Source organism: Podarcis gaigeae (assembly GCF_964106915.1).
Source record: "Podarcis gaigeae genome assembly, chromosome: 2".
In the NCBI taxonomy this organism is placed as follows: domain Eukaryota; kingdom Metazoa; phylum Chordata; class Lepidosauria; order Squamata; family Lacertidae; genus Podarcis; species Podarcis gaigeae.
In genome coordinates, this window is record NC_139679.1 from 121,371,565 (window position 1) to 121,396,496 (window position 24,932).

General features: G+C 44.1%; 2 protein-coding genes across 5 annotated transcripts in view; one reads left to right on the forward strand and one right to left on the reverse strand.

Moving 5' to 3' along the window:
* The window catches only part of LOC310837292 (uncharacterized protein), a 530,615-nt gene that overhangs the window by 272,972 nt on the left and 232,711 nt on the right, over positions 1-24,932 (forward strand). The gene's annotated exons all lie outside the window — the stretch shown is intronic.
* Positions 4,050-23,127, reverse strand: LOC310837736 (uncharacterized protein). 4 transcript variants are annotated; one of them, XM_083724773.1, is made up of 4 exons: positions 21,902-22,570; positions 21,318-21,400; positions 19,941-20,067; positions 5,959-8,508 (listed from the first exon to the last, which is right to left on the reverse strand). In XM_083724773.1, the coding sequence occupies exons 1-4, from the start codon at positions 21,942-21,944 to the stop codon at positions 7,421-7,423; spliced, it is 1,341 nt and encodes a 446-aa protein (XP_083580899.1). In that variant the 5' UTR covers positions 21,945-22,570; the 3' UTR covers positions 5,959-7,420. The 4 variants fall into 4 exon arrangements, with proteins under 4 accessions (XP_083580901.1, XP_083580899.1, XP_083580900.1 ...); XM_083724774.1 differs by lacking the exons at positions 19,941-20,067; positions 21,318-21,400; positions 21,902-22,570 and adding exons at positions 8,729-8,855; positions 9,969-10,051; positions 11,520-11,680; XM_083724772.1 differs by lacking the exons at positions 5,959-8,508; positions 21,902-22,570 and adding exons at positions 15,415-18,125; positions 22,840-23,127.

The window sequence follows — 24,932 nt, forward strand, 5'->3', positions numbered from 1 at the left end:
GAAAAAGAGTGACTGTGCCCAAGTCATAACACAAGCACCCTAAAGTTGCTCAGTTAGTTAATTCTGGTAGCGGAATAGAAAAACATGAGCTGTCTCAAGAAACAGTGGGGTGCATTTCTGTGGTGAAGTCAAACTGCTGCACTAGCCTAGGCAGTGTGTCTGGAGGTAACTGGGCTGCCCAGATGACAAGACCCGACTCTTGGCCTCACTGATGGGGTCCAAAGGAAAGCAGAGTAAGACGTTGCCCGAAGGAGTACAACACGCCATCCAACCGTCTTTGGGACTCCACTCTGGACTTATGTAGGGTTTGCTCCCGATACCTTTTCTTCTACTGAAGGTATCCCACAAGGCAGTGGAGGTTTAGGATGAGTGTTTCCCTTCTCCTCAATGGTCTCCTTTCCCAGATGGACAAGCCCCACCTGTGTGGTGTAGTGGTTAAGAGCGGTAATCTCGTAATCTGGGGAACTGGGTTCGCGTCTCCGCTCCTCCACATGCAGCTGCTGGGCGACCTTGGGCCAGTCACACTTCCTTGAAGTCTCTCAGCCCCACTCACCTCACAGAGTGTTTGTTGCGGGGAAGGAAGGGAAAGGAGAATGTTAGCCGCTTTGAGACTCCTGAAGGGGAGTGAAAGGCGGAATATCAAATCCAAACTCTTCTTCTTCTTCTCCTCTCTCTTCCCCCTGCAACATGTGCAGAAACATTGACTGTTGGCTCCCCTCTTGGTCTCAACGCTCCATCTGCCAGAGCCTGTCTTCACATGTAGGGGAAGCCCCTAACTCACCGAGGATTTGAGACCCATCGGCTTCTCTCACCTGGTTTAGCTGGCCAGGTGAAGCCATTTCCCCAGGTGTGGCTGCTGTCGCATGCTGACAGCTTGTAGGAGCCACAGAAGAAGAAGAAGAAGAAGAGTTTGGATTTGATATCCCGCCTTTCACTCCCTTTAAGGAGTCTCAAAGCGGCTAACATTCTCCTTTCCCTTCCTCCCCCACAACAAACACTCTGTGAGGTGAGTGGGGCTGAGAGACTTCAGAGAAGTGTGACTGGCCCAAGGTCACCCAGCAGCTGCATGTGGAGGAGCAGGGAAGCGAACCCGGTTCCCCAGATTACATGACTACTGCTCTTAACCACTACACCACACTGGCTCTCACGCTGGCCACAGATGAGAGCTGGGTGAAGTTTGGGGACCAAAGGTGGACAAACTACCCCATAAGGAGCGAGACATGTCCCCCACCAGAGGCACCATCCCTCCCCAAATACCCCCCACCCCAAATAATGGATGGAATTCAGTGTTGTGTTCTGAAACACAACATTTCTGCTTCCCATGTGAAATGACACCCTCCCTTGCACACTGTTCTGGGGTTTCCCCTGATCTCCCCAGAGCCATTTTTTTTTTTTGAGGGGGGGGAATGAAAGGGGAAAGGCCCTTTGTACTCGCAGGACTTGTGCTGGATCCTCCTAGTGCAAATACTTAGCTGAATATAGAATCCTAGAGTTGGGAGAGACCACAAGGGCCATCGAGTCCAACCCCCTGCCAAGCAGGAAACACCATCAGAGCACTCCTGACATATGGTTGTCAAGCCTCTGCTTAAAGACCTCCAAAGAAGGAGACTCCACCACACTCCTGGGCAGCAAATTCCACTGTCCAACAGCTCTTACTGTCAGGAAGTTCTTCCTAATGTTTAGGTGGAATCTTCTTTCTTGTAGTTTGGATCCATTGCTCCATGTCCGCTTCTCTGGAGCAGCAGAAAACAACCTTTCTCCCTCCTCTATGTGACATCCTTTTATATATTTGAACATGGCTATCATATCACCCCTTAACCTCCTCTTCTCCAGGCTAAACATGCCCAGCTCCCTTAGCCGTTCCTCATAAGGCATCGTTTCCAGGCCTTTGACCATTTTGGTTGCCCTCCTCTGGACACGTTCCAGTTTGTCAGTGTCTTTCTTGAACTGTGGTGCCCAGAACTGGACACAGTACTCCAGGTGAGGTCTGACCGGAGTAATGAAATGGAGCTGAATCCGGCACACAATATTTATTAAATAGGAACCCACGGTGGCATGTTCGTTTCCAAACGTCCCCCAAGCATATTTTAAAAGGATCAATGCATTATTTCAGACTTTTATTTGGGGTATTTCTCCACATTCTTTAACACTTAAAAAAAATGTTGTCGCCTATACTGGAAGGAGGATTCAATTTTTCAAGACATCGGTCTGTACCAGTGAGGCATATTTGCCAGAACACACAAAGCCAGAACACACAAACAATTGGTTCTTTCTCCCCGAGTATCCCAGCACACTAAACACAGAGGTGTTGTACTTAACACCCCTTTTTGGATGAGTCTAGGTATGGAAAAAAGAAAAAAGAACGATCCTGTGCCAATTTCAGTTATCTATATTGTCTTGTCAGTTACAAATTGATCCATATGCTCATGCTAAGTTACCTTTAAGAGGTACTGTATTTTTCGCCCTATAGGACGCACCGTCCCATAAGGCGCACCTAGTTTTTTGGGGGGGAAATAAAGGGGAAAAAATTATTTCCCCCCCAGGCGCGGGGCTGGGGCGGGGGAGGCCCGCCGGAGCTTCCCCTGACCCCAGCCCCCAAACAGGCAGCTCTCTGCAAGCCGTGGGAGCCCAGGGCTGGCTCCCGCCGCTTGCGGAGAGGTCCGCGAAGCCTGGACGTGCTGAGCTCAGCACGCGCAGGCTTCCGCATGCAGGCACCTCTCCGCAAGCAGCAGGAGCGCTCCCCCCGCTTGCGGAGAGGTCCGCGAAGCCTGGACGCGCTGAGCTCAGTGCACCCAGGCTTCCGCATGCAGGCACCTCTCCGCAAGCAGCGGGAGCGCTCCCCCCGCTTGCGGAGAGGTCCGCGAAGCCTGGACGCGCTGAGCTCATTGCACCCAGGCTTCCGCATGCAGGCACCTCTCCGCAAGCGGCGGGAGCGCTCCCCCCGCTTGCGGAGAGGTGCGCGAAGCTTGGACGCGCTGAGCTCAGCGTGCCCAGGCTTCCGCATGCAGGCACCTCTCCGCAAGCAGCGGGAGCGCTCCCCCCGCTTGCGGAGAGGTCCGCGAAGCCTGGAGAGCGAGAGGGGTCTGTGCGCACGGACCCCTCTCGCTCTCCAGGCTTCAGCGAAAGCCTGCATTCGCCCCATAGGACGCACACACATTTCCCCTTCATTTTTTGAGGGGAAAAAGTGCGTCCTATAGGGCGAAAAATACGGTAACCTAGATTTTAAAAAGAGGCAACACTTTTTGGACAAAATGCGTAGATTGTGGGATTGATACATTAGTTCATTGGTAGATCACAGGCGGATAATTTGTATAGTTCCTATATTTGTGGTTCAGATCCCATTTACCAGGTAGTGCTGAATGGCAGTATTAGTCTATTACAACATTTGTTGGTGTCTGTTTATGTCCTGTCTGCTCTCAGTGCTTCTCCTGTGTAGATAGATAGATGATAGATAGATAATGTTATGTAAAGCAGAACAATCTCTTTCCACATTCCAAACGTTTATAAGGTTTTATCTGCAGCTATAGAAACTGTGAAACGAAAGGGAAGGAAGCAGCAGCCTTTTATACGAGTAACTCCAAATCTGTCTCCAGCATAGAGCAACACACATATTTTTCCATTTTTTTGCCTGCTCTTCTGTGCAAATCTGATTTATCTAAAGGCTGAATTTCAAACTCCCCCCCCCCCCCCGCACATTTGTGTGCTGGGTGAGGTTGGACTTTATTAGATTATGGGATAAACAAATACCTGCACATAGGTGCCCAGTGGATTCACGTTTCCAGAATTTATGCTCAGTGGGGGAAATACTAATAGAGGGGATGATTTGGTGGAACCTCACATAGCACCAATATATCCCACAAGCACCAATCCCTGGTCTGGACATTTCGGAATCACAAAAATTGAAAGCCGTTGTGCAAGGATAAAGATGACAAAACCTACAGTGAACCAGGGACCCATCAACACACAAAAATGGAAACAGTCTCGAAAACCGATGCACCTTCTGCCCTGTTGCGATTACCTTCTTGACTAAGTCCTGAGGTTTATTACACTTTTTTTTTTAAAGCAGCATTTATTTCTAAGAGAATCCAAGCAGCTCAAGGTGTCTCCATGAATGTCAGATCCTATGGATAGGATGTAAAAGAACAGAGGTGATGGGGAAAGACTGAACAATTAAAATGGGGAAGCAGAAACCCTGCCTGAGAATAAGCAAAAATATTAAGCAAGAACATTTGAGATACAGTGGTACCTCGGGTTACATACGCTTCAGGTTACAGACAGGTTAAAGCTAACCCAGAAATAGTACCTCAGGTTAAGAACTTTGCTTCAGGATGAGAACAGAAATCGTGCTCCAGCGGCACGGCGGCAGCGGGAGGCCCCATTAACTAAAGTGGTGCTTCAGGTTAATAACAGTTTCAGGTTAAGAACGGACCTCCAGAACGAATTAAGTACTTAACCCGAGGTACCAGAGTGTGTGTGTGTGTGTGTGTGTGTGTGTGTGTGTGTGATACAAAGGCAAGATCTGCTCCTAGTTGGTTTTTTATTTATTATACAGTCGTATATTGGTTGTTGAACGCCTTGTGACTCAAACGTTTTGGCTCCCAAACGTTGCAACCCCGGAAGTGAGTGTTCCGGTTTGTAAACATTCTTTGGAACCCAAATGTCTGAAGGGGCTTCTGATTGAGCGCAGAAAGCTCCTGCAGCCAGTCGGAAGCTGTGCATTGGTTTGTGAGCGTTTTAAGAAGTCGAACGGACTTCCGGAATGGATTCCATTTGAAAACCAAGGTAGGACTGTATTTCTGTTCCAAAACCCTAGCCCCAAAGGACTGGTTGTCCCAGTGACCATGGGCAGCCTTTGTATCACAGAATCAACATCAATATTATTAACGTTATATTTATTTATTTATTTATTTATTTATTTATTTATTTATTTATTTATGCCCCGCCTTTCCCCCCATATTGGGAGTCTAGGTGGTTTGCTGAAAAAGCTGAGATCGTATAAATCATGATGATTACAAAGCCCTTAAATCCCAATAGAGTGAAAATATATAAAGAACTCTTTTAGAATATAGCTAATGCTCACATGGGCTAAGCCAGGATTCTTGTTGAGGGGGGGCAGGAACTCATGGGCTACGCCCATAAATAATCATTAAAACCAATAACAAGGGGGCCCTTCCTCCTGGACCTGGTCCTCACCGACGGAGGAACTGAGTCACAAAGTGGAAGCACTGGGACCCTTGGGAGAAAATGATCCTGTTTTCCTGGGTTTCATGATGCAGAGCCAAGAGAAACCCAAGTGGAGTCAGGCATGCAATCTGGACTTGAAGAACGCTGATTTCCAGCAACCAAGATTGTGGTTTTATCTTGTGAACCGCCCTGAGATCTACAAATGAAGGGCAATATACTAATTTTGATGATGATGATGTTTCTTCTCTGACAATCATTCGCAGCTAAGCAAGATTGCCTTCCATGAATGCGATCTTAACAGTGGGTCCATAAAGTGACTGGGGAGGCCAATTCTGGATCCACACATCTTCCACAGTGGGGACCTAGGTTTCCGGGCGGGAGTTGATCACGGTGAGGGTTTACCAAATGTGCCTTCCTCTTAGCACGTTTCTCCCTTTCGTCCCAAGTTCCAGCGTCTTCAAAGTCCATGACACCTTTGGCAAAGGTTGTTCTCCAATTGGAGCACTCTCATAATGTTAAATTAGATCATTAGCACCATTCATATCCCCCTTACATGCTAAAATGTAAGCTCTGCCTCAGCTGTCATCTGGGAGCACCCATTCTAGAGGACGGCCTCCGTGGGAGACAAGAAGATGGGTCATACGGCAACCCTAAATAAAACAAGGAAGTTGAAAGGCACGGCCAATAAAACAAGCTGAACATAACAACAACAAAATCCCACGTATAACAAAAAGTCAGAAGATCAGGATAATGTCCTACAAATTGATTGACTGATTCTATTTTTATGCCGCTTTTTATTCAAATAAATCCCAAAGCGGTTTATAAACGAAAGATAAAAATAACATAATGGAACATCACAGCATAAATTGTATAGAATACTTTACAAATCATCAGTAAAACAATCACAAATCTTAAATAAAACAATTACCATCTATGTAACACTATTAACAAAACAACTAAAAAATAAGCTAAACATCACAGTTACACCAAGAATCATATTATAGGATTCACAGAGTATGACAGAGTACGATAGCTATAAAACAGTATTAACATTAACAGAACAGCAACAGAACGAAGTATTGAATTTGTACATGTGCTCTCCCCTCCTCTATGACTCATAAACTTTCTTTCTATTTAAAGCATCAAAATACAGCTGCACATGATGTTCCTTGCGATGGAGGTGGTTAGCACAAAGACTGTCTCCCCTCACATCCTTTCTGCCACTATGACACTTCCATTTTCATAACTGAAAAACAGAATACCAGAATAAGACTAGGCTGCAATTTGGAGGTTAGGTGATACTTGGACGTGTGTTCAATTTTCATTAAAAATATCATTAGTTAACATATCTACATGATCAGTGTATTTTACAAATACTTGTAAAATCAGATTACACCCTTAAAACTGGTTTCCAGTTTTCTTAGGGAAAATGCCTTATTATTCCACAGATGGTAAAGGACTTATTTGCAAATGTCAAAAATGTTTTATTCTCTGTAACAAAATTGTTTGGAGGGTTTGCAATAAACGTGGTACACATTATCACTTATAGTGGGAATGTCAGTTAGTGCGAGATTTTTGGAATTCAGTTTTGACAGAAATGATAACTATTAATAGAGGAGCTATTGTTCGTTGTCCAAAACGCTACAGAATATTTTTGATGATACCAATGTCAAAATAATTGGCCTCATATAGGATCTGGGCAGCACAAAGTAATTAAAACACAAGGGAAAACAACCCAAAAGCTTGCACTCACTCTGGAATATAGCTAAAATGGAGAAAGTTCCTCAAAAGTTTGAAAAGGACTAGAACGTCCAGACATTTAAAAATATGATTTAGCATTTCATTTTCAAGGAAACCCTCAACATAAGCCTGGCAAAGATGGAACGATACATGGTGATCTGATAAAAGTGATAGTCTTTAGTTGGTCTTTGCTATTTTAACTCATGTGCCTATCTTATGCTTTTGTTTTTCACCTTTCTCTTCTGTTGTTATCATTGTTCTTTTTTATATAATTATTCTCCCTCTTCGCTTGCCTCTATCAATACCTGCCTCCCTGCCCACTGCTCGGACTCCTGCCCCTTAGGGACACTGGCTGAACAGGAAGGTTCAGAGCAAAAACCCTTCTCTCCCCCACAACAGAAGGCAAATGGGGCTCAGACCAAGCAAATGTCTATTGTAAAAAAACTAGAGTTAAGCAAATACAGTACAAAATTAACCAAAGATACAGTAGTGAATACTAACACTGAGCACAATATTTGCCCTGGTCTTCGTAGGAGCTCTTGGTAGGAGTAATCATGGTCTTTTCACACTCCAAGCCTAAGATGTGAGTAAGATAGCTACTGCGACTAAAGCTCTTTCCACACTCCAAACACTCATACAAACATTTGTCTCCTGTATGAGTTCTTTTATGTCTAGTGAGGTGACTACTCCGAACGAAGCTCTTTCCACATTCCAAACATTCATAAGGCTTTTCCCCTGTGTGACTTCTTTGATGCAAAGTAAGGTTGCAGCTGCGACTGAAATTCTTCCCACACTCCAAACATTCGTGAGGCTTTTCCCCTGTGTGAGTTCTTTTATGTCTAGTGAGGGAGCCACTATCACTGAAGCTCTTCCCACACTCCCAGCATCCAAAAGGTTTCTCCCCTGTGTGGGTTCTCTTATGTCTTGCAAGGTGCCTACTCTGATAGAAGCTCTTTCCACATTCCAAACATACATAAGTTTCCACTCCTGTATGGCTTCTTTGATGCAATGTAAGGGAGCCTAGGCGACCAAAGTTCTTTCCACACTCCAAGCATTTATAGGGTTTCTCCCCTGTATGAGTTCTTTGATGCTGAGTAAGGGAGTAACCTTCCCTGAAGCTCTTTCCACACTCCAAACATTCATAAGGCTTTTCCCCTGTGTGCATTCTTTTATGTCTAGTGAGGCTGCTACGGTCACCGAAGCTCTTTCCGCACTCCAAACAGTTATAAGGTTTCTCGCCTGTACGAGTTCTTTGCTGGAGCTCAAGGGGGCTACTCTGACTGAAGCTTTTCCCACACTCCCAGCATTCGTGTGGTTTTTCACCTAAGCGCAGTCTCTGAGGTGAAGTAAGCCTTGAGTGAGAAGCAAACATCTTTCCACACATTTTACATTCATACTTCCTCTCCTCTCTGGTGATTTGATTTCTGTTAACCTGAGAGGCAGCAGATTCACTCCCTGCCTTCTGCATTTGTCTCCCCTCTTGTGTGTTGGTTCCATCTTGAACCCCCAGCTTCCTTTGCTCCTCAGCTGTTTCAGGCGGCACTTCTGATGGGTCTGCCTCAGCCAGGATCCCCCAAACGTCTCCTGGTGGATTAAAAGGAAAAACTGGTAAAATGCTTCCTATGGGCATTTGGCTGGCCACTGTGAGAACTGAATCCTGGATTAAGTAAGACTTTGCTCTGAACCAAATGTTCTTTCCTCCAGGAGAAATTAACAACACTCCTTCTAGTGAGCTAGTTGATAGTGCCACCAACAGGAATCCATACCTTCCATAGCTACTGATTAAGGAAAAAAGGATCCTTACCCAGAGAGGCCACCATCTCATGGATCTCTAGCATGACCTCATCATACAGAGCTCTCTGACCTGGATCAAGCAGGGCCCATTCCTCGTCAGTGAAATTCACGGCAACCTCCTTGAAGCTCACCAATCCCTGGAAGAAGAAAGCAATTCCCTTCCTTGTAGATACTCCAAGGCAAGGTGTGGAAAGCATCTCCCCTCCACTCACACTCCAATGGGGCAAGTGGGGATTTTAGCTGCAGCGCTCAGAAATCACCACTGCAGATAGCTCAGCAAAGACCCAATTTGTGGAAACTGTGAAATGTGTCCATTCCGTGTTAGGGACAGGATTCAAAGCAAAGCTGCCAGTACAGTGGTGCCTCGCAAGACGAAATTAATCCGTCCCGTGAGGCTCTTCGTCTAGCGGTTTTTTCGTCTTGCAAAGCAAGCCCATTGACAGCTTAGCGGATTAGCGCTATTAGCAGTTTAGTGGCTTTTAGCGGATCAGCTGATAAGCGGCTTAGGAAAAGGGGGGAGGGGGGAAACCCACAGGAACTCGCAAGACATTTTGTCTTGCGAAGCAAGCCCATAGGGAAATTCATTTTGCGAAGCACCTCCAAAACGGAAAACCCTTCCGTCTAGCGGGTTTTCCGTCTTGCAAGGCGTTGGTCTTGCGGGGCACCACTGTATTGTTGTGCAGGTATACAGATTATGGTGCATCTGCCTTTGCAATACTGTATGGTTCTGGTTGCCTGACCTCAAAAGCAGATTTGTTGACCCAGAAAACGCTGGGAAAAGAAATAAAAAGATCTTCTAATTTAGATGTACAGAGTTATGCACAGTGCAAAGAAAAGGGAGAGTTATTATCAATCCTCTGTGATAATATCGTAATCCAGGGCCATCCAATGAGACTAAATGTGGGCGGCTCCCAACAGAATATTCAAAACACGATAAAACAGCAAACATAAACAATTTCCCTAAGCAGGGCTGCCTTCAGATGTCTTCTAAAAGTCAGATAGCTGTTTATTTCCTTGACATCTGATTGGGGGGGGGGGCGTTCCACAGGGAGGGCGCCACCACTAAGAAGAACATTAGAAAAACATTGAACAAACTATAGATTTCCCTGCTGGCAATAAGAAATACAGAAAAACGAAGCTGCCAACCCACTTCCTCAGAAGCCCAGATGTAAGAGGCCCCGGCAAAGAGTCCATCTGTAATAAGGACTCCAGCTATCCCCAACATCTCCCCCCAATGATCTTTCCCCTACCTGAGCAGGGCACATGGTGGTCGCTTCCTCTCGAGGGTAAGGTAGGGAGGATCCACACTGTAGCTCAGATGCAATTGTACAGCCTGTGAAAGGGAAGTGGTGGCTGAATGAAAACATTGAAGATAAAATTTCCTAATTTGCCCAAATTAGCAAACAGGCCCTGAAAGCGTAACACAGGCATAGGCAAACTCCGGCCTTCCAGATGTTTGGGACTACAATTCCCATCCTCCCTGGTCCTGTTAGCTAGGGATGGTGGGAATTGTAGTCCCAAACATCTGGAGGGCTGGAGTTTGCCTATGCCTGGCGTAACATGTGTTTGAAGAGATTTATTTTGAATATGTCAAGACCAGTAAATGCATTACAAATTCCCAACTGCAATATTACGAAAGAGAAACCAATGGCACATTATACACTAGAAAATGTGGAGAAATGAGGGGGAAATAACCAACAGCATATGCAAACAATGGTTCTGGAAATTCGAAATATGAATATACAACTTATGTCTACTCAGTAAAAGAATATGCAAGGTCATGATTATCTACAACTTAATCAATGCTGGCCTGTCCTAACTCCACCAGCTGACCTAAAGTCACGGCCATTTAACTGACATGAAAAACACAGCTACCAGTCCAGAGTGAAACTACTGGCCTTAGATAAGTGGTACTAGAGACCAATCTGGTATCCTGGATATAGGATCCAGAAAATTTCAAGCAGAAAAACAGGTCAGAATAAAAATATTGTAAGTTAAGGTTTCCATTCTTAGGCTGCACCTTGACCCCATGAAGGTCACTCACCCACCCAAGTTGGTCTACAGTTGAGAGTGGGGAGAAAAGAAGATCTGGATCTGCCCTGCTGGGTGATAAAATATTTTCTACACCTGTTCAAAGGCAAAGAGCGCATAACAATGCATGATTTTAGGGGAAATTAAATACAGAAATGCATTATATTATGGCAAATATAGGAGGAAAATTGGAACTAAAATGCTAACTAAATTTTCAAGAGGTCCTTATGTTTCATAATACAGTATGTCAAAACTAAATGCAACTTAAATTTAACACTGGGGAAAATGAGACACACAGATAAAACTAAAATCGAAAGGTTTGTTGATGCCTATTGGATTTTTAAAAAACCCTTTCGCATACTTTCTCCCAGCATATTTCAAAGCAGCCAAAAAGAGAGGCTGAGAGGGAGGAAAGAAGCAAAGAACAGTGGGAGCAAATGTATTTATTACTTAGTTAGCTATTTTTGTTTTTAGAAATGATGGCTTTAGGCATATTGGTTTCCACATGGGCCTGTGAATTTTAGCTGCGTTCTCTCTTTTAATGAATGAATTTATTATTACGGTCTCAGACCAGTTCCTCTCTTTTAATTTTATCTGCGTTCCACTTGTGAGGTTTTTTTTATTTGAAAAAAGCGGTTTAGAAATGTTGAAAAATAATATAAAATAACTACAGCTGCAGCTGTCCAGGATACATTCCTAAGGACCAGCCATTTATTTTAAAATGAAATATTTTCAGTGCAGAAGAGCACTTTTGTTCTCTATTGCAAAACCTTTTTTCTCTCTGATTGAGCTCCTCTTCTGCCCTATGGGAATCCCAGCTCTTTCCTCCTCCTTCCTCTCTCTTTCCTCCTCGGTCCTTCCCTGCGAAGAAAGGAGGAGAGAAGATCTTCTGGGAGGAGTCTATAAGATCCTCCAACCCAGCGCCTAACACAGGAAGTAATACCAGAGACCGGAAGCGGAAGCTCCTTCTCTGGCGCCGGCTTCCCTTCCGCTCTAGGAATCTCAGCTCCGTGGCTCCACTTAACCCTTGCGGAGCCGACAGGCGGGAACCTACCCTCCCCCACCCTTTTCTTTTTTCACTCTGGGAGCCTTTTTGGCTGAGGAGCCGGTTGCAAAGGCTCAAAGTTAATAAAGAATATGTCCAGTTACAGATAGGTAGCCGTGTTGGTCTGCCATAGTCAAAACAAAATTAAAAAAATCCTTCCAGTAGCACCTTAAAGACCAACTAAGTTAGTTCTAGGTATGAGCTTTCGTGTGCATGCACACTTCTTCAGATACACTGAAACAGAAGTCACCAGACCCTTCTATAAAGTGAGAAGGTGGGGAGGGGTATTACTCAGAAGGGTGGTGGGAATGGGTGATTGGCAGATAGCTGTGATGAGCCTGTTGACGACTGTTAACATAAACGGACATAAATCTGACATCAGGAATCACAAGACAGAGAAACCAGTAGGAGAACACTTCAATCTCCCAGGACATTCTATACAAGATCTCAAAGTAGCTGTTCTATTACAAAGGAATTTCAGAAATAGACTGGAAAGAGAAGCTGCTGAATTGCAACTTATTACCAAACTTAAAACCATGGAGAGACCTGGTCTGAACAAAGACATTGGATTCTTATCTCATTATACATGACAAAGCCATTTTTCACCTTCTCACCCCTTGCTTTTTCCTGTTGTGGCATCTGAATATAGACTGCATTTTTAATCAAGACTTATATTGGCTTATATCTTGATCAGGTTCCTAAATTAAATGGGCTTAGATTTTCAAATGTTTCATGCCAGGCAGAAAGAACCTTGGCAAGAGGTTTTTCTCCTAAGACAAGGGGGCCCCATTGATTTATAGTAGAAAAACAATTCTCAAAGTCATAAAAAAGGGAGAATTACATATGCTGCCCCAAGGCTGAAAAAACACAATTAAAGGCAAGGGTAAATAGTAAAATAATACCAATGTGCCTCTCAGTAAAATGAGCCAGATCTTCTTTCCAAGGTTGAAAGGCCAAGAGCAGTGAAAAAGGCAACTGGCTTGGCTAGAAGAAAAGAGAGCATTTTTGGGAAATTTTCTAAAGCTGTTGGGAAGAGCTAATGGGAGAAGCATCTAGCTGGCTGGGAAAGGAGGGGGAAAGGGGGGAGGTGTAAACTGAAGAGGCTTCTTTTTAAAAGCTGTTTTTTACTGAGTTCCTTTTTACTTTACAAAGGCTTTATTCTTTTAAAAGGCTACCTATGATAAGTGAATGAAATATATTAGCTTAAATATATTGGCTTAAATGTAATTATGCAAAGGATTTAAGGAATGCTAGATTCTTATTTCATATGGTTGTAAGAGTTGTATTTATCCTGAAATTAAGTCAGCCACCAGCCTAGCCCCCCTGCTAGACAGAAGACGCCATCCAAGCACTCTTGATATATATGGTTGTCAGGCATTTGTTTAGAAACTTTCAAATGAAGGAAATCTTTCAATATTGATGTGAAACTCAAGATCCTTGACATCTGTTGAACATAAAAATGTAAGATTAAACATTTGTTTTAGAAGGCAATAGGGCAAGGCGGGCAAGGAGGGCAAGAGGTGAGCTGGTAATTAAGATTCCATGTAAGATATATTATTACTTATTTATATATAGCTCTTTGTCTCCCTTATAAGGGCAAGGAAGTGGGTGTATCTTTTGTGGGTGTATCTTTTGTGATTGGTTCTACCAAACAGCCAATAGGAATTTCAACCAGGCTGATTGGACAGAGGCAGCCACAGGAGGAGCAAAGGGGGCTGGATTAAGGGAATATAAGTGCTGGCCAGGATGGCAAGAGGCCAGGCCAGAGCTTGGTAACCATATACCACTGAGCCTCTCATTTATTTGTCTGACAAATAAATTATTATTTTAATTTCTCTATTGCTGCGTTGAATATTTCATTCCAGCTAAGCGTTAACCACAAGCAGGGTGCTACACTGTAAGACCTATTGCAGTCCTTAAGAGTCGTCAACAGGCTCATCACAGCTATCTGCCAATCACCCATTCCCAGCACCCTTCTGAGTAATACCCCTCCCCACCTTCTCACTATATAGAAGGGTCTGGTGACTTCTGTTTCAGTGTATCTGAAGAAGTGTGCATGCACACAAAAGCTCATACCTAGAACTAACTTAGTTGGTCTTTAAGGTGCTACTGGAAAGAATATGTCGTTTAGGTGGTTTACAACTATATAAAATACATACCTTCCATGTTAAAAATACACAATAACCATCTCATCTCAACATTAAGACTTCCTTGGTTCAAATATACAAAAAGGCAAGCAAGTTGAAAGGCATGGCCATTGAATCAGGCCAAATAAAAAATTCCCCTTCTAAAACGAAATGTCAGACTTTCGGGGGGGGGGGATGATTTTATTATTTTTCTTTTAAAATTGTTGCTTTGTGACAAATCTATACATCCTTTCCGCAGTGGGTGGTACTAGTGAAAGATGCAGGTCCTGCGACATTTTCATAACAGAAAGATGGAATACCAATATAAGACAATGCTAGAATCTGGAGGTTAAGTGACACTGTTGTCTGTGGAACTATAATTAAACAACCATTTGTTGAAATAGCTGCACAACCGGTGTAGAACAATAAAATACTGTTATAAGAATTTTTAGGTCTTGTGGTTGTTTAGTCGTGTCCGACTCTTCGTGACCCCATGGACCAGCGGCTTCTCCTGCATGACAACTCCAGCTCTTCCTCTTGCTTTAAGCCGCTCCTTGACCGTGGAGACAATGTGGGAAAACTCGCAAGACGAAAAAGTTTTCCGTTTTTTGAGTCGTTCCACAAGACGAATTTCCCTATGGGCTTGCTTCGCAAGACAAAACGTCTTGCGAGTTTGTTTCCTTTTTCTTAAAGCCGCTAATAGCCATGCTTCGCAAGACGAAAAAACCGCAAGACGAAGAGACTCACGGAGCGGATTAATTTCATCTTGCGAGGCACCACTGTATCTGGGACTTTTGTCTTCCGCCTCTGAGCCTCCTTGAAATTCCTCTCCACCTCCGATTCCCCAGACTTCTCCCCTCCACCACCACCCAACTCCTGCCTCAAGGGTGGCAGAGACCACCAATTGATGGCCTGTTCCCCTGCATTTTCACCCTGTGCCCCTGCCCAATTTCTGGACTCTTTTTTTAAAATAAATTTTATTTTTAACTTTTGACTTCCCTCCCTTTTGCAGTTATTTATTTCGTATCTTTTTGTTACTGCATATCCAGTTCAGATAAATTTATAATTTTTCCCTTATCCTCCCCTTAATTCTCTTACTGCACGTGTTTTTATCAATCCCACTGATGTTTTGTTTACAATGTGTCCTCAAATAATCAATAAATTTTCCCCATTCTATTTTAGTTGATACCATATCCCTTCTTGTAACTTGAAGCTATTGGTTCAAGAGCAGGAGAAAACAAGCTTCTTCCGTGTTCCATGTGACAGGCATTGTGATATTTAAAGATGGCTATTATATCTCATTCTCTTTTCCCCGCTAAACATGCCCAACTCCTTCAAGCGCTCCTCATAAGGCTTGTTTCCCAGACCCTTCATCATCCCAGTTGCCTTCCTCTGCAAACGTTCCAGCTTAATAAATCTCTTCAAAGTTTTTTTTATTAATTAAATAATGTTGTGTTCATAATCCAGAGGCCAGGCCAATGTGCACAAACAATAGGAAGTTCAGCTCTTTATTGGCAAAGCATTCGGTTACATCAGCAAGGGATATATGGAACACTTCTGCTAGTGTTAAAAAATAAAGAAAGGTGTGCTAATAGGTGTGCCGATATACCTCAGGTTCTTCTACCTACCTCTTGACTAGATTTCTGCAATACATTATATGTGAAGCTCTTTGTGAAGAAGGCTCAGAAAGTGGCGGCCAGATTCCCAACTGCTGCATGGTGCTCTGAGCATGTAAAACCTCCCTTCAGGATCAGCCCACAACCTGCATTCATCATCTGAGGCCTTTTTCACTCTGCATTCCTCCAAGCGAGATCCAGAGAGGTGGCAAGCATGGGACTTTTAGTGGTGGCTCCCATCACCCCAGGAGGCTACTTTGAGGAGGCAACAATATTTATTTTCAACCATGCTTTTGCCATTTAACTTGCAGAACTTTAGATATTCTTGTCCTCTTTAAGGGGCTCAGGTGTGCTTTCTATGTATACATGATTTTTTGGATTTTGGTCACAGACTCTCATAGCTTCTCCTCACCTGAATGCAATGCAGCAATGACTTTTATACATGTCTCTGCACATACACACATTCCTGAGATAAAGGATGGCTGAGTCAGCAGGCAGACACCTGGCCTTTGACTGTTGCAAGGTTACGCAGTGTACCTGGCACTCTATCTCTCAACATCCGGATGTGGGGGAAACGGCAGCACTCCTTTATAAAATTACACAAACACGCCTGATCTGGTGTGCACAAGCAACCGGCAATTTCTCTTGTACGACAGCTCCAGCTATTATTATTTATTATTACACTCATCATTTTATTAAATTTGTATACTGCCCTATACATGCAGGTCTCAGGGCAGTTCACAGGATAAAATCACAATATATAAACACAAAATATATACCGTATTTTTCGCTCTATAAGACGCACCAGAACACAAGACGCACCTAGTTTTTGGAGGAGGAAAACAAGAAAAAAAATATTCTGAATCTCAGAAGCCAGAACAGCAAGAGGGATCGCTGAGCAGTGAAAGCAGCAATCCCTCTTGCTGTTCTGGCTTCTGGGATAGCTGTGCAGCCTGCATTTGCTCCATAAGATGCACACACATTTCCCCTTACTTTTTAGGAGGGAAAAAGTGAGTCTTATAGAGCAAAAAATACGGTAATCTAAACAAAAACCCCGCCCCCCATTATTTTTTTAAAGGGGATTGGATGTCAATCAGCCTGAGGCCTAGTTAAAGAGCTTTTGCCTAGTGTGTGAACCTCCCTGAGGGAAGTATTCCACAAACGAGGGGCCACCGCAGAAAAGGCCCGTTCTCATGTTGCCACACTCTAGGCCTCTCATGGAAGAGGCACATGAAGAAGGGCCTCAGAAGATGACCTCAGGGTCCAGGTAAGTGCTTATGGAAAGAGGCGGCTTGTTGCTGTTGCTTTATGCCCCTCGTTGTCAGTGGAGACAGTGGGTGAGGGGATGGAGGAGAGTCCAATGGCAGGACTCTTTCTGGGACCTTTTACTATCTATCCAACCCACCACTTGGAACTCCTTCCAGAAAAAAAGGCCACAAACTGTTTCCTACTGAAAAAGCAGGTTGAAAGCAAAAACCCTTTCTCCTCTAAAATGGAAGGTATACTGGGCTCCAAAGGCCTCAGAACAAGTAAGAGCTGGAGATAAGGGAATTCTAACACTGAGAAGAATCTTTCATTTGCTCTCTGCAGGAACTCTTGAGATCACTGAATCTCCTTCCACCTTCCAAGTGTAACATGTTTCCCTTTTATGACTCGTTAGATGCAAGTTAAGGGAATCTCTATGACTGAAGCTGTCTCCACCCTCCAAGCAATTATAAGGTTTCTCCCCTGTATGAGTTCTCAGATGCTGAGTAAGGTGACCACTCTGACTAAAACTCGAGCCACACTCCAAACATTTATAAGGTTTCCCCCCTGTATGAGTTCTTAGATGCTGTATAAGGTGACCATTCCAACTGAAGCTCTTGTCACACTCCAAACATTTATAAGGTTTTTCCCCTGTGTGAGTCCTTCTATGTTTAGAAAGGGACCAATTAGCACTGAAGGTCTTTCCACACTCCCAGCATCTATAAGGCTTCTCCCCTGTATGAGTCCTTTTGTGTCTTGTGAGCACGCTACACTGAATAAAGCTCTTTCCACATTCCAAACATTTATACGGTTTCTCCCCTGTATGAATTCTTCTGTGTCTAGTGAGGTGGATATTCTGCCTGAAGCTCTTTCCACACTCCAGACATTTATAAGGTTTGTCCCCTGTATGAATTCTTTGATGCTTTATGAGGGAGTCACTGTGCCTAAAGCTCTCTCCACACTCCCTGCAGTGATAAGGTCTCTCGCCCGTATGAGTTCTTTGATGCAAACTAAGGTGACCACTCTGACGGAAGCTCTTTCCACACAACAAGCAATTATATGGTTTTTCGGCGGTATGACATATTTCCTGAAACGTAAGGTAGTCTATGCAACTGATGTTCCTTCCGAGCTCCAAACATTCATAAGGTTCCTCCCCTGTGTGAATTATCTGATTTTCGTTAATCTCAAAATCAGTGGATTCCCTCCCAGCATTCTGCATTTCTGTCCCCTCTTGTCTGTTGGTAACATCTTGAACCCACAGCTTCCGTTGCTCCTCCTGCTCCTCAGGAATTTCACATGCCACTTCTGACGGTTCTCCCTCAATCCAGATCCCCCAAACATCTCCTGATGGATTAAAAAGAAAACCTGATAAAATGCACATCTGCCCATACTGGAATTTAATGTGGCCTTGAATCGAGGGCCTTCTCGGTCGTGGCACCCGCCCTGTGGAACGCCCTCCCACGAGATGTCAAAGAGAAAAATAACTACCAAACTTTTAGAAGACACCTGAAGGCAGGTCCACAAATGACAACACCTTGGAGGTCCCAAGTAGCAAGGTGGTTAGATTGGTCTCAACTAGGGCCAGGGCCTTTTCAGTGCTGGCCCCAACTTGGTGGAACACTCTGTCCCAAGAGACTAGGGCCCGTTTAGGAAAGTTTTTAATGTTTAATAGATTATTGTATTTTAGTGTTCTGTTGGAAGCTGCCCAGAGTGGCTGGGGAAGCCCAGCCAGATGGGTGGGCTATAAATAATAAATTATTATTATGATGATGATCGGCTTGTGTCTGTATTTTTATTTTATTTTACATTATCCCCAAGCAGTAGCCCAGCCTTCCTTCTCTTAAATTCAGAAACATAGTGTGGAGAAACAAAATAGAGTGGTTTTTTTAAGTTGCCAGCCTTTTCTGCTCTTGCCACAGGGGCTAGAGACTTCAAAAAACATGCACACAAATTGTCTGGTCCCCATGGCAGGAGTGAAGAACCTTTGCATATCTCAGGATGCTGTTAAACTGCAGCACCCTTCAGCCTCAGCAAGCAAGTCCAGGGACAGACAGGGTGATTCAGAACAGTGATTCAGCATTGTATTGGCGGGGGACAAGGGGGTCTGCACACCAGTCTTATGGGCAGAAGGAAGCCCTTGGCAGCAACCCTGCTCAGGGGCAAAATAAGATTTGCAGGGGTTTGCATCATCATCATCTTCATCATCTTTTATTTATACCCGGCCAGAGCCGGGCTCAGGGCAGCTAACACCAATAAAATTACAATTAAAAAAACACAAACCAATTTAAAATACAGGTTAAAATATAATTTAAAATGCAGCCTCATTTTAATAGTAGCCCACAGATCAAAACCATAAGGGGAGGGAAACATAAGGGTCAGACTGAGTCCAAACCAAAGGCCAGGCGGAACAGCTCTGTCTTGCAGGCCCTGCGGAAAGATGTCAAGTCCCGCCGGGCCCTAGTCTCTTGGGACAGAGTGTTCCACCAAGTTGGGGCCAGCACTGAAAAGGCCCTGGCCCTAGTTGAGACCAATCTAACCACCTTGCTACTTGGGACCTCCAAGGTGTTGTCATTTGTGGACCTTAAGGTCCCCCGTGGGGCATACCAGGAGAGACGGTCCCGTAGGTACAAGGGTCCTAGACCGCGTAGGGCTTTAAAGGTCAAAACCAGCACCTTAAACCTGTCCCTGTACTCCACCGGGAGCCAGTGCAGTTGGTAAAGCACTGGGTGAATGTGATCCCGCGGCAAGAACCCTGTAAGGAGCCTCGCCGCGGCATTCTGCGCCCGCTGGAGTTTCTGAATCAGCTTCGAGGGCAGCCCCGCGTAGAGAGAGTTACAATAATCAAGCCTGGAGGTGACTGTCGCATGGATCACTGTCAGGGCGAGAAAGGTAAGTAACTCATAGTCAATAGTCCATTCTCTGATGCCTATATCAGATGCATGTCCTGCTTTTGGGCTTCCTCTGGGCATCTGGTTGGGCCACTGTGAGAACAGAATTGTGGACTACATAGGCCTTTGCTTTGATCCAGCATGGTTCTTCAAATGTTCTTTTGCCCAGAGGAAAATCCCAACACTCTTTCTAGTGAGCTAATTGATAGTACCACCAACAGGAATTTATACCTTCCATAGTTATTGATTTAAGGGGGAAAGGGATATTTACCTAGAGAGGCCACCATCTCATGAATCTCCAGCATGACCTCCTCATACAGAGCTCTCTGGTCTGGATCCAGCAAGGCCCATTCCTCATTGGTGAAAGTAAAGAACAGGTCCTCGAAGCTCACCGGTTCCTGGAAGAAGAAGAAAATCCCATTCCTTGGAGATACTTCAAGGCAAGGTGTGGGCAGCATCTCTCCTCCACTCCCACTGCAATGGGAGATGGATTCTACCTTTAGTGGTCAGAGATCAGCAAATGCAGATTTCATCTACCCATTAGCTCAGTGTTTTTCAATTTTGGGTCTGCAGCTTTTGTTGGACTACAGCTCCTATCATCCCTGAGCACTGATCATACAGTGGTACCTCGCAAGACGAATGCCTCGCAAGACGAAAAACGTGCAAGACGAAAGAGTATTCCATTTTTTGAGTCGTTCCGCAAGACGAATTTCCCTATGGGCTTGCTTCGCAAGACGAAACGTCTTGCAAGTTCTTGCGAGTTTGTTTCCTTTTTCTTAAAGCCGCTAAGCCGTTAATAGCCGCTAAGCCACTAAGCCGTTAATAGCCGCTAAGCCGCTAATAGCAGTGCTTCGCAAGATGAAAAAACTGCAAGATGAAGAGACTCGCGGTACGGATTAATTTCGTCTTGCGAGGCACCACTGTACTAGCTGGGGATGATGGGAATTGTAGTCCAACAACAGGTGAAGACCCAAATTTCTCGTATCCAAAAATGCAAGAAGTGCTTTTGCACTCACCAGAAGCTCGGCTCTGCCCTCACCAGTCCTGGAAGGATCCTTTAAAAAGGTCCCATATGCTCAGAGACTTTGCGCCTGTCCATTGGGGGATATAGGAAGCCCAGAGCACTTGTTCTTTTATGAAGAAGAATGTAGTGAGACCATTGATCCCCTGCTGGTGAGGCTCACCGACCTCCCGGAAAAGCAAAAATTTGAACTTTTCCTGTTAGGCAAGACAACCCAGATTGTTGCCAGATTCTGTGTACAGATCTGTAGGCGCAGACCATCCCCCAACTCAAACTAATTCGTTAAGAAAATCCTCACACTCAGTTCCATGGTGGCTCTGGGTCATCTCTCTGTGGTAGCTTATCTTAAAAGTTTTAAGTGTCTATACGCTTATTGCATTTATAAATTTTAAATTTATTGTTGTGCATTGTTTTAAATGTTTGTTTTCCTTCTGGGATCGTACCCACCAAGTGTGTTTTATAAGCTGGTCTCCGACCGTAATAAATTATCTATTTATCTCAGTCAAGCCAACCCACTTCCTCAGGCAGCACCCTCAGAAACACAGGGATAAGAGTCAGGCCTTTGGTTACAAGGAAGGGCGCACTCCAGCTATCCCCAACATCTCTACCTGATGACCTTTCTCCTACCTCAACTGGATGCATGGCGGTCGCTTCCTCTCCAGGGTAAAGCAGTGAGGATCCACAGTGTTGCTCCAATGCCATTGCACAGCCTGTGAAAGGGAAGTGGTGTTGATTGAAGATGACATTCCTAATTTACCCAAATGCACAAGAGTGTGGCAATCAAACAGGACCTGAGAAGCTAGAGTTTTTGGAGAGATTTATTTTAAATACCTCAACAGAAGACCAGTAAAAGCCTTTGAACTTATGAAAGGTATGAGCAAAAGATTATCAAACAGAAATCAGCAGCACATCGCACATTGAGGAAGCGTATAAATGAGGGAGAAATAAGCAACAGCATATGCGAATGGTGATTCCGGAGTTGTAAATTTATAAATATACAACTTAACTTTAAAACTTACGTCCACTCAGAAAAAGAATAGGCAAGTTTAAAATTATCTACAATTTAACCATTGCTGAATTCTCCATAGGCCTGCCTGAACTCCACCAAAATACACAGCCACTGAACTGACGAAAAAAACTCAGCTACCAATCCAGAGTGAAACTGCAGGCCTTAGATAAGTGGTAAAGGTAAAGGTAAAGGGACTCCTTACCATTAGGTCCATTCGTGACCGACTCTGGGGTTGCGGCGCTCATCTCGCTTTATTGGCCGAGGTAATTTGTATTAGAGATAAATCTTGTATCTAGAATATAGGATCCAGAAAATTCCAAACAGATAATCAAACCATGTAAAATTATCCCTTTACATGAAGAACAGCTGCATAACGTTTTCCATTGTTTTAGGGTGTACCTTGATCCCTGCCCCCCAGCTCTGTTAGGGTACAAGGAAATGTAAGGTCTTGTAGTAGACAGTGTGGCAGGGAAAGAGGGAGAAAGATCTGGATTTGCCCTGCCAGGTGATAAAGGGAAAGAGCACATAAAAAAGAATTATTTTAGGAAAATATATATACAGAAATGCATTATATTAAGGCAAATATAAACATTAGGGAAACTATGTGTTCATTAGTAGAAATCTGCACTAAAATGCCGGCAAATTTGCAAGAGGTCCTTTCTTTTCATAAGATGTCAATGTCTGGGTGACTAAATTTAATACTGGGGGAAAGGAGACGCATAGAGAAAACTGTAATTTAAAGAAACTACCCACACCTAATGGATTCTTGGAAATCCTTCCCCACGATCTTTCCCTGCAACCCCAAATTTTGCGTGTCAAGACAAATTTGCCCAGCACCTTTCAAAGCAGGCAAAAGGGACACAGAAAGGTAGGAAAGGGTAACAGGACTTATTATTTAGCTTTCTTTGTTATTAGGAATGAGGCCTTTGTGCATAATAGTTACTGTATGGGTTTGTGAATTTTAGCTGTGCTCTATCTTTCTTTTAACCTGTGTGCCGCCTTCATACTCTTCTGATAAAGGGTTTAGATATTTCGAAAATAAAATAATGAAATAGTTAGTAGATACATTCAGAGGGACCGACATTTTTCTATGAAATATTCTCAGTGCAGAGGGACACGTTTGATTCTCTATTTAAAAACCTTTCTCTCTCTCTCGGGTTGAGCTGCGCAGCGGGGTCCGCCTTGCCTTCCTCCTCCTCCTCCTCCGAAGCTCTTCTCCTGCCCTTTGGGAGTCCCAGCTCTTCCCTCCTCCTCCTCCTCGGTCTCTCCTTCCTCGCATCTGACCCGCAGGCGGGAGGAGAGGCCGCCTTCCCTGCGGAGAAAGGACGGGAGAAGATCCTCCGGGATCCGGACAGAAGCCCCTCCAGAGAAAGCAGCCGCTTCCCTCCGCCACCTCCCACAGGAAGGACAGACCCGGAACAGGAAGCGGAAGCTCCTTCACCTCTCGCGCAGGACTCTCTCCTTCCGCTCTAGGAATCTCGGCTCTATGCCTCCGGTTAACCTTTGCAGAGCCGAGCGCCAGGAACCTCTTGGCTGCTTCGGGAAAACAGCGAGGTTTTGTCTGGCATGCCCTGCAGGATCAGGCCCCGAGTGCACGATCCTCTACTTCAGGAGGTGCCCCATGCAGGATCCAGTGACCAGGGGCAGCCTTGGTACCATACAATCATCATCAATATTATTATTATTATTATTACTCGAGAGTCTGAGATCATAGAAAAGATAATATTTACCATTAAAGAGATTAAAGAGGCATTAAACTTCCATATGATGAAAATATATGGATATGAAGAACTATTTTAAAATACAGCAAATAATCCTAAAAAGATGTAACCAGGTCTTCACCTCCTTTCCCTGAACTTTACCAGCTTGTTATTGTAAGGAGAACCAGTTCTGAACAGGAAACTTGGGTTTTTTTTCCATTTCCCCTCATTCTGGGAGCCTATTTTGCTGATGAGCAAGTTACAATGTCTCAAAGTGTTGCGTTTAGGAAGCTTACACCTATATAAAATACATACATATATACACACGTTAAAATGCACAATAATTTGGTCTCAACATCCTTAAAACATCTTTACTTAAAATACATAATAAAACAAGCAAGTTGAAAGGAATGAGCATTAGAATCAGAATAATACAACTGCAGAGTTAGATTGAACCCAGGGGTCATCTAGTCCAACCCCCTTGCAATGCAGGAATCTCAGTAAAGCATCCATGATAGGTGGCCAGCCAAACTCTGCTTAAAATACTCCAAGGAAGCAGAGTCCACAACTTCCCAAGGGAGACCAGGAGACTGTTCCAATGTCCAACAGTTCTTACTGTCATAAAGTTCTTCACGTTTAGTTGGTTCAATTCCTGCCCTTCAGAGCAGGGTAAAACAGGATTGCTCTCTCTTCCATGTGATAGCCTTTTAAAATATTTGAAGATCATATCTCCTCTCAAGTCTCCTCTTCAGGCTAAACATACCCAGCTCCAAGTTCTCCTAAGGCTTTCCAGCTTGTCAAAATTCTTAAATTGTGGTGCCTAGAATTGGACACAGTATTCCAGGTGTGGTCTGACCAAGGCAGAATAGAGTGGTACTATTACTTTCCTTGGTCCATGGGGTCACGAAGAGTCGGACACGACTAAACAACAACAACAACAATTACCGTATTTTTTGCACCATAACACTCACTTTTTTCCTCCTAGAAAGTAAGGGGAAATGTCTGTGCGTGTTATGGAGGGAATGCCTACGGGTGGCATGCCTACGGATTTTCCTCCTCTAAAAACTACGTGCATGTTATGGTCGGGTGCGTGTTATAGAGCGAAAAATACGGTACTTCCCTTGACACAAATTCTATGGATGCAGCCTAAAATAGCATTAATTTCCTTTTTTGCTCCTGCTGCATCACACGGTTGACTCATGTTAAGCTTGTGTTCTACTAAGGCTCCTGGATCCTTTTCACATGCACTGCTAGAAAATCAGTTGTCCCTTATCTTCTATTTGTGCTGCAGGTTCTTTCATTCTATTCAGTTCATTAAAATGCACATAATGTCCTTGGCAGCATCTCCCTTCTGAAGGTTCCTTGGGCTGGAGGTTGGGGCTAAAGCAGGTGAACCACACGCAGCACAAATATATCCCACCAAGAACCCTCCCCTAGTCTGGACATTTCAGAAGCATAAAACTTGAAACCCTCATGAAGGAGAAGAAGCATGCAGTCTGAAACTATGTCCCTTTGACTAACATGTAAAAAAAA

What these genes read in the sequence shown, in the direction of transcription:
- LOC310837736 (XM_083724772.1), bottom strand. Translation starts at nt 22,978, where the DNA reads ATGCGAGGAAGGAGAGACCGAGGAGGAGGAGGAGGGAAGAGCTGGGAC. An exon ending in AACCCGAGAGAGAGAGAAAG is followed by an intron (nt 21,401 to 22,839) that starts GTTTTTAAATAG and finishes TCCCTTTCACAG; the next exon opens with GCTGTGCAATGGCATTGGAG. An exon ending in CCGCCATGCATCCAGTTGAG is followed by an intron (nt 20,068 to 21,317) that starts GTAGGAGAAAGG and finishes TTCTTCTTCCAG; the next exon opens with GAACCGGTGAGCTTCGAGGA.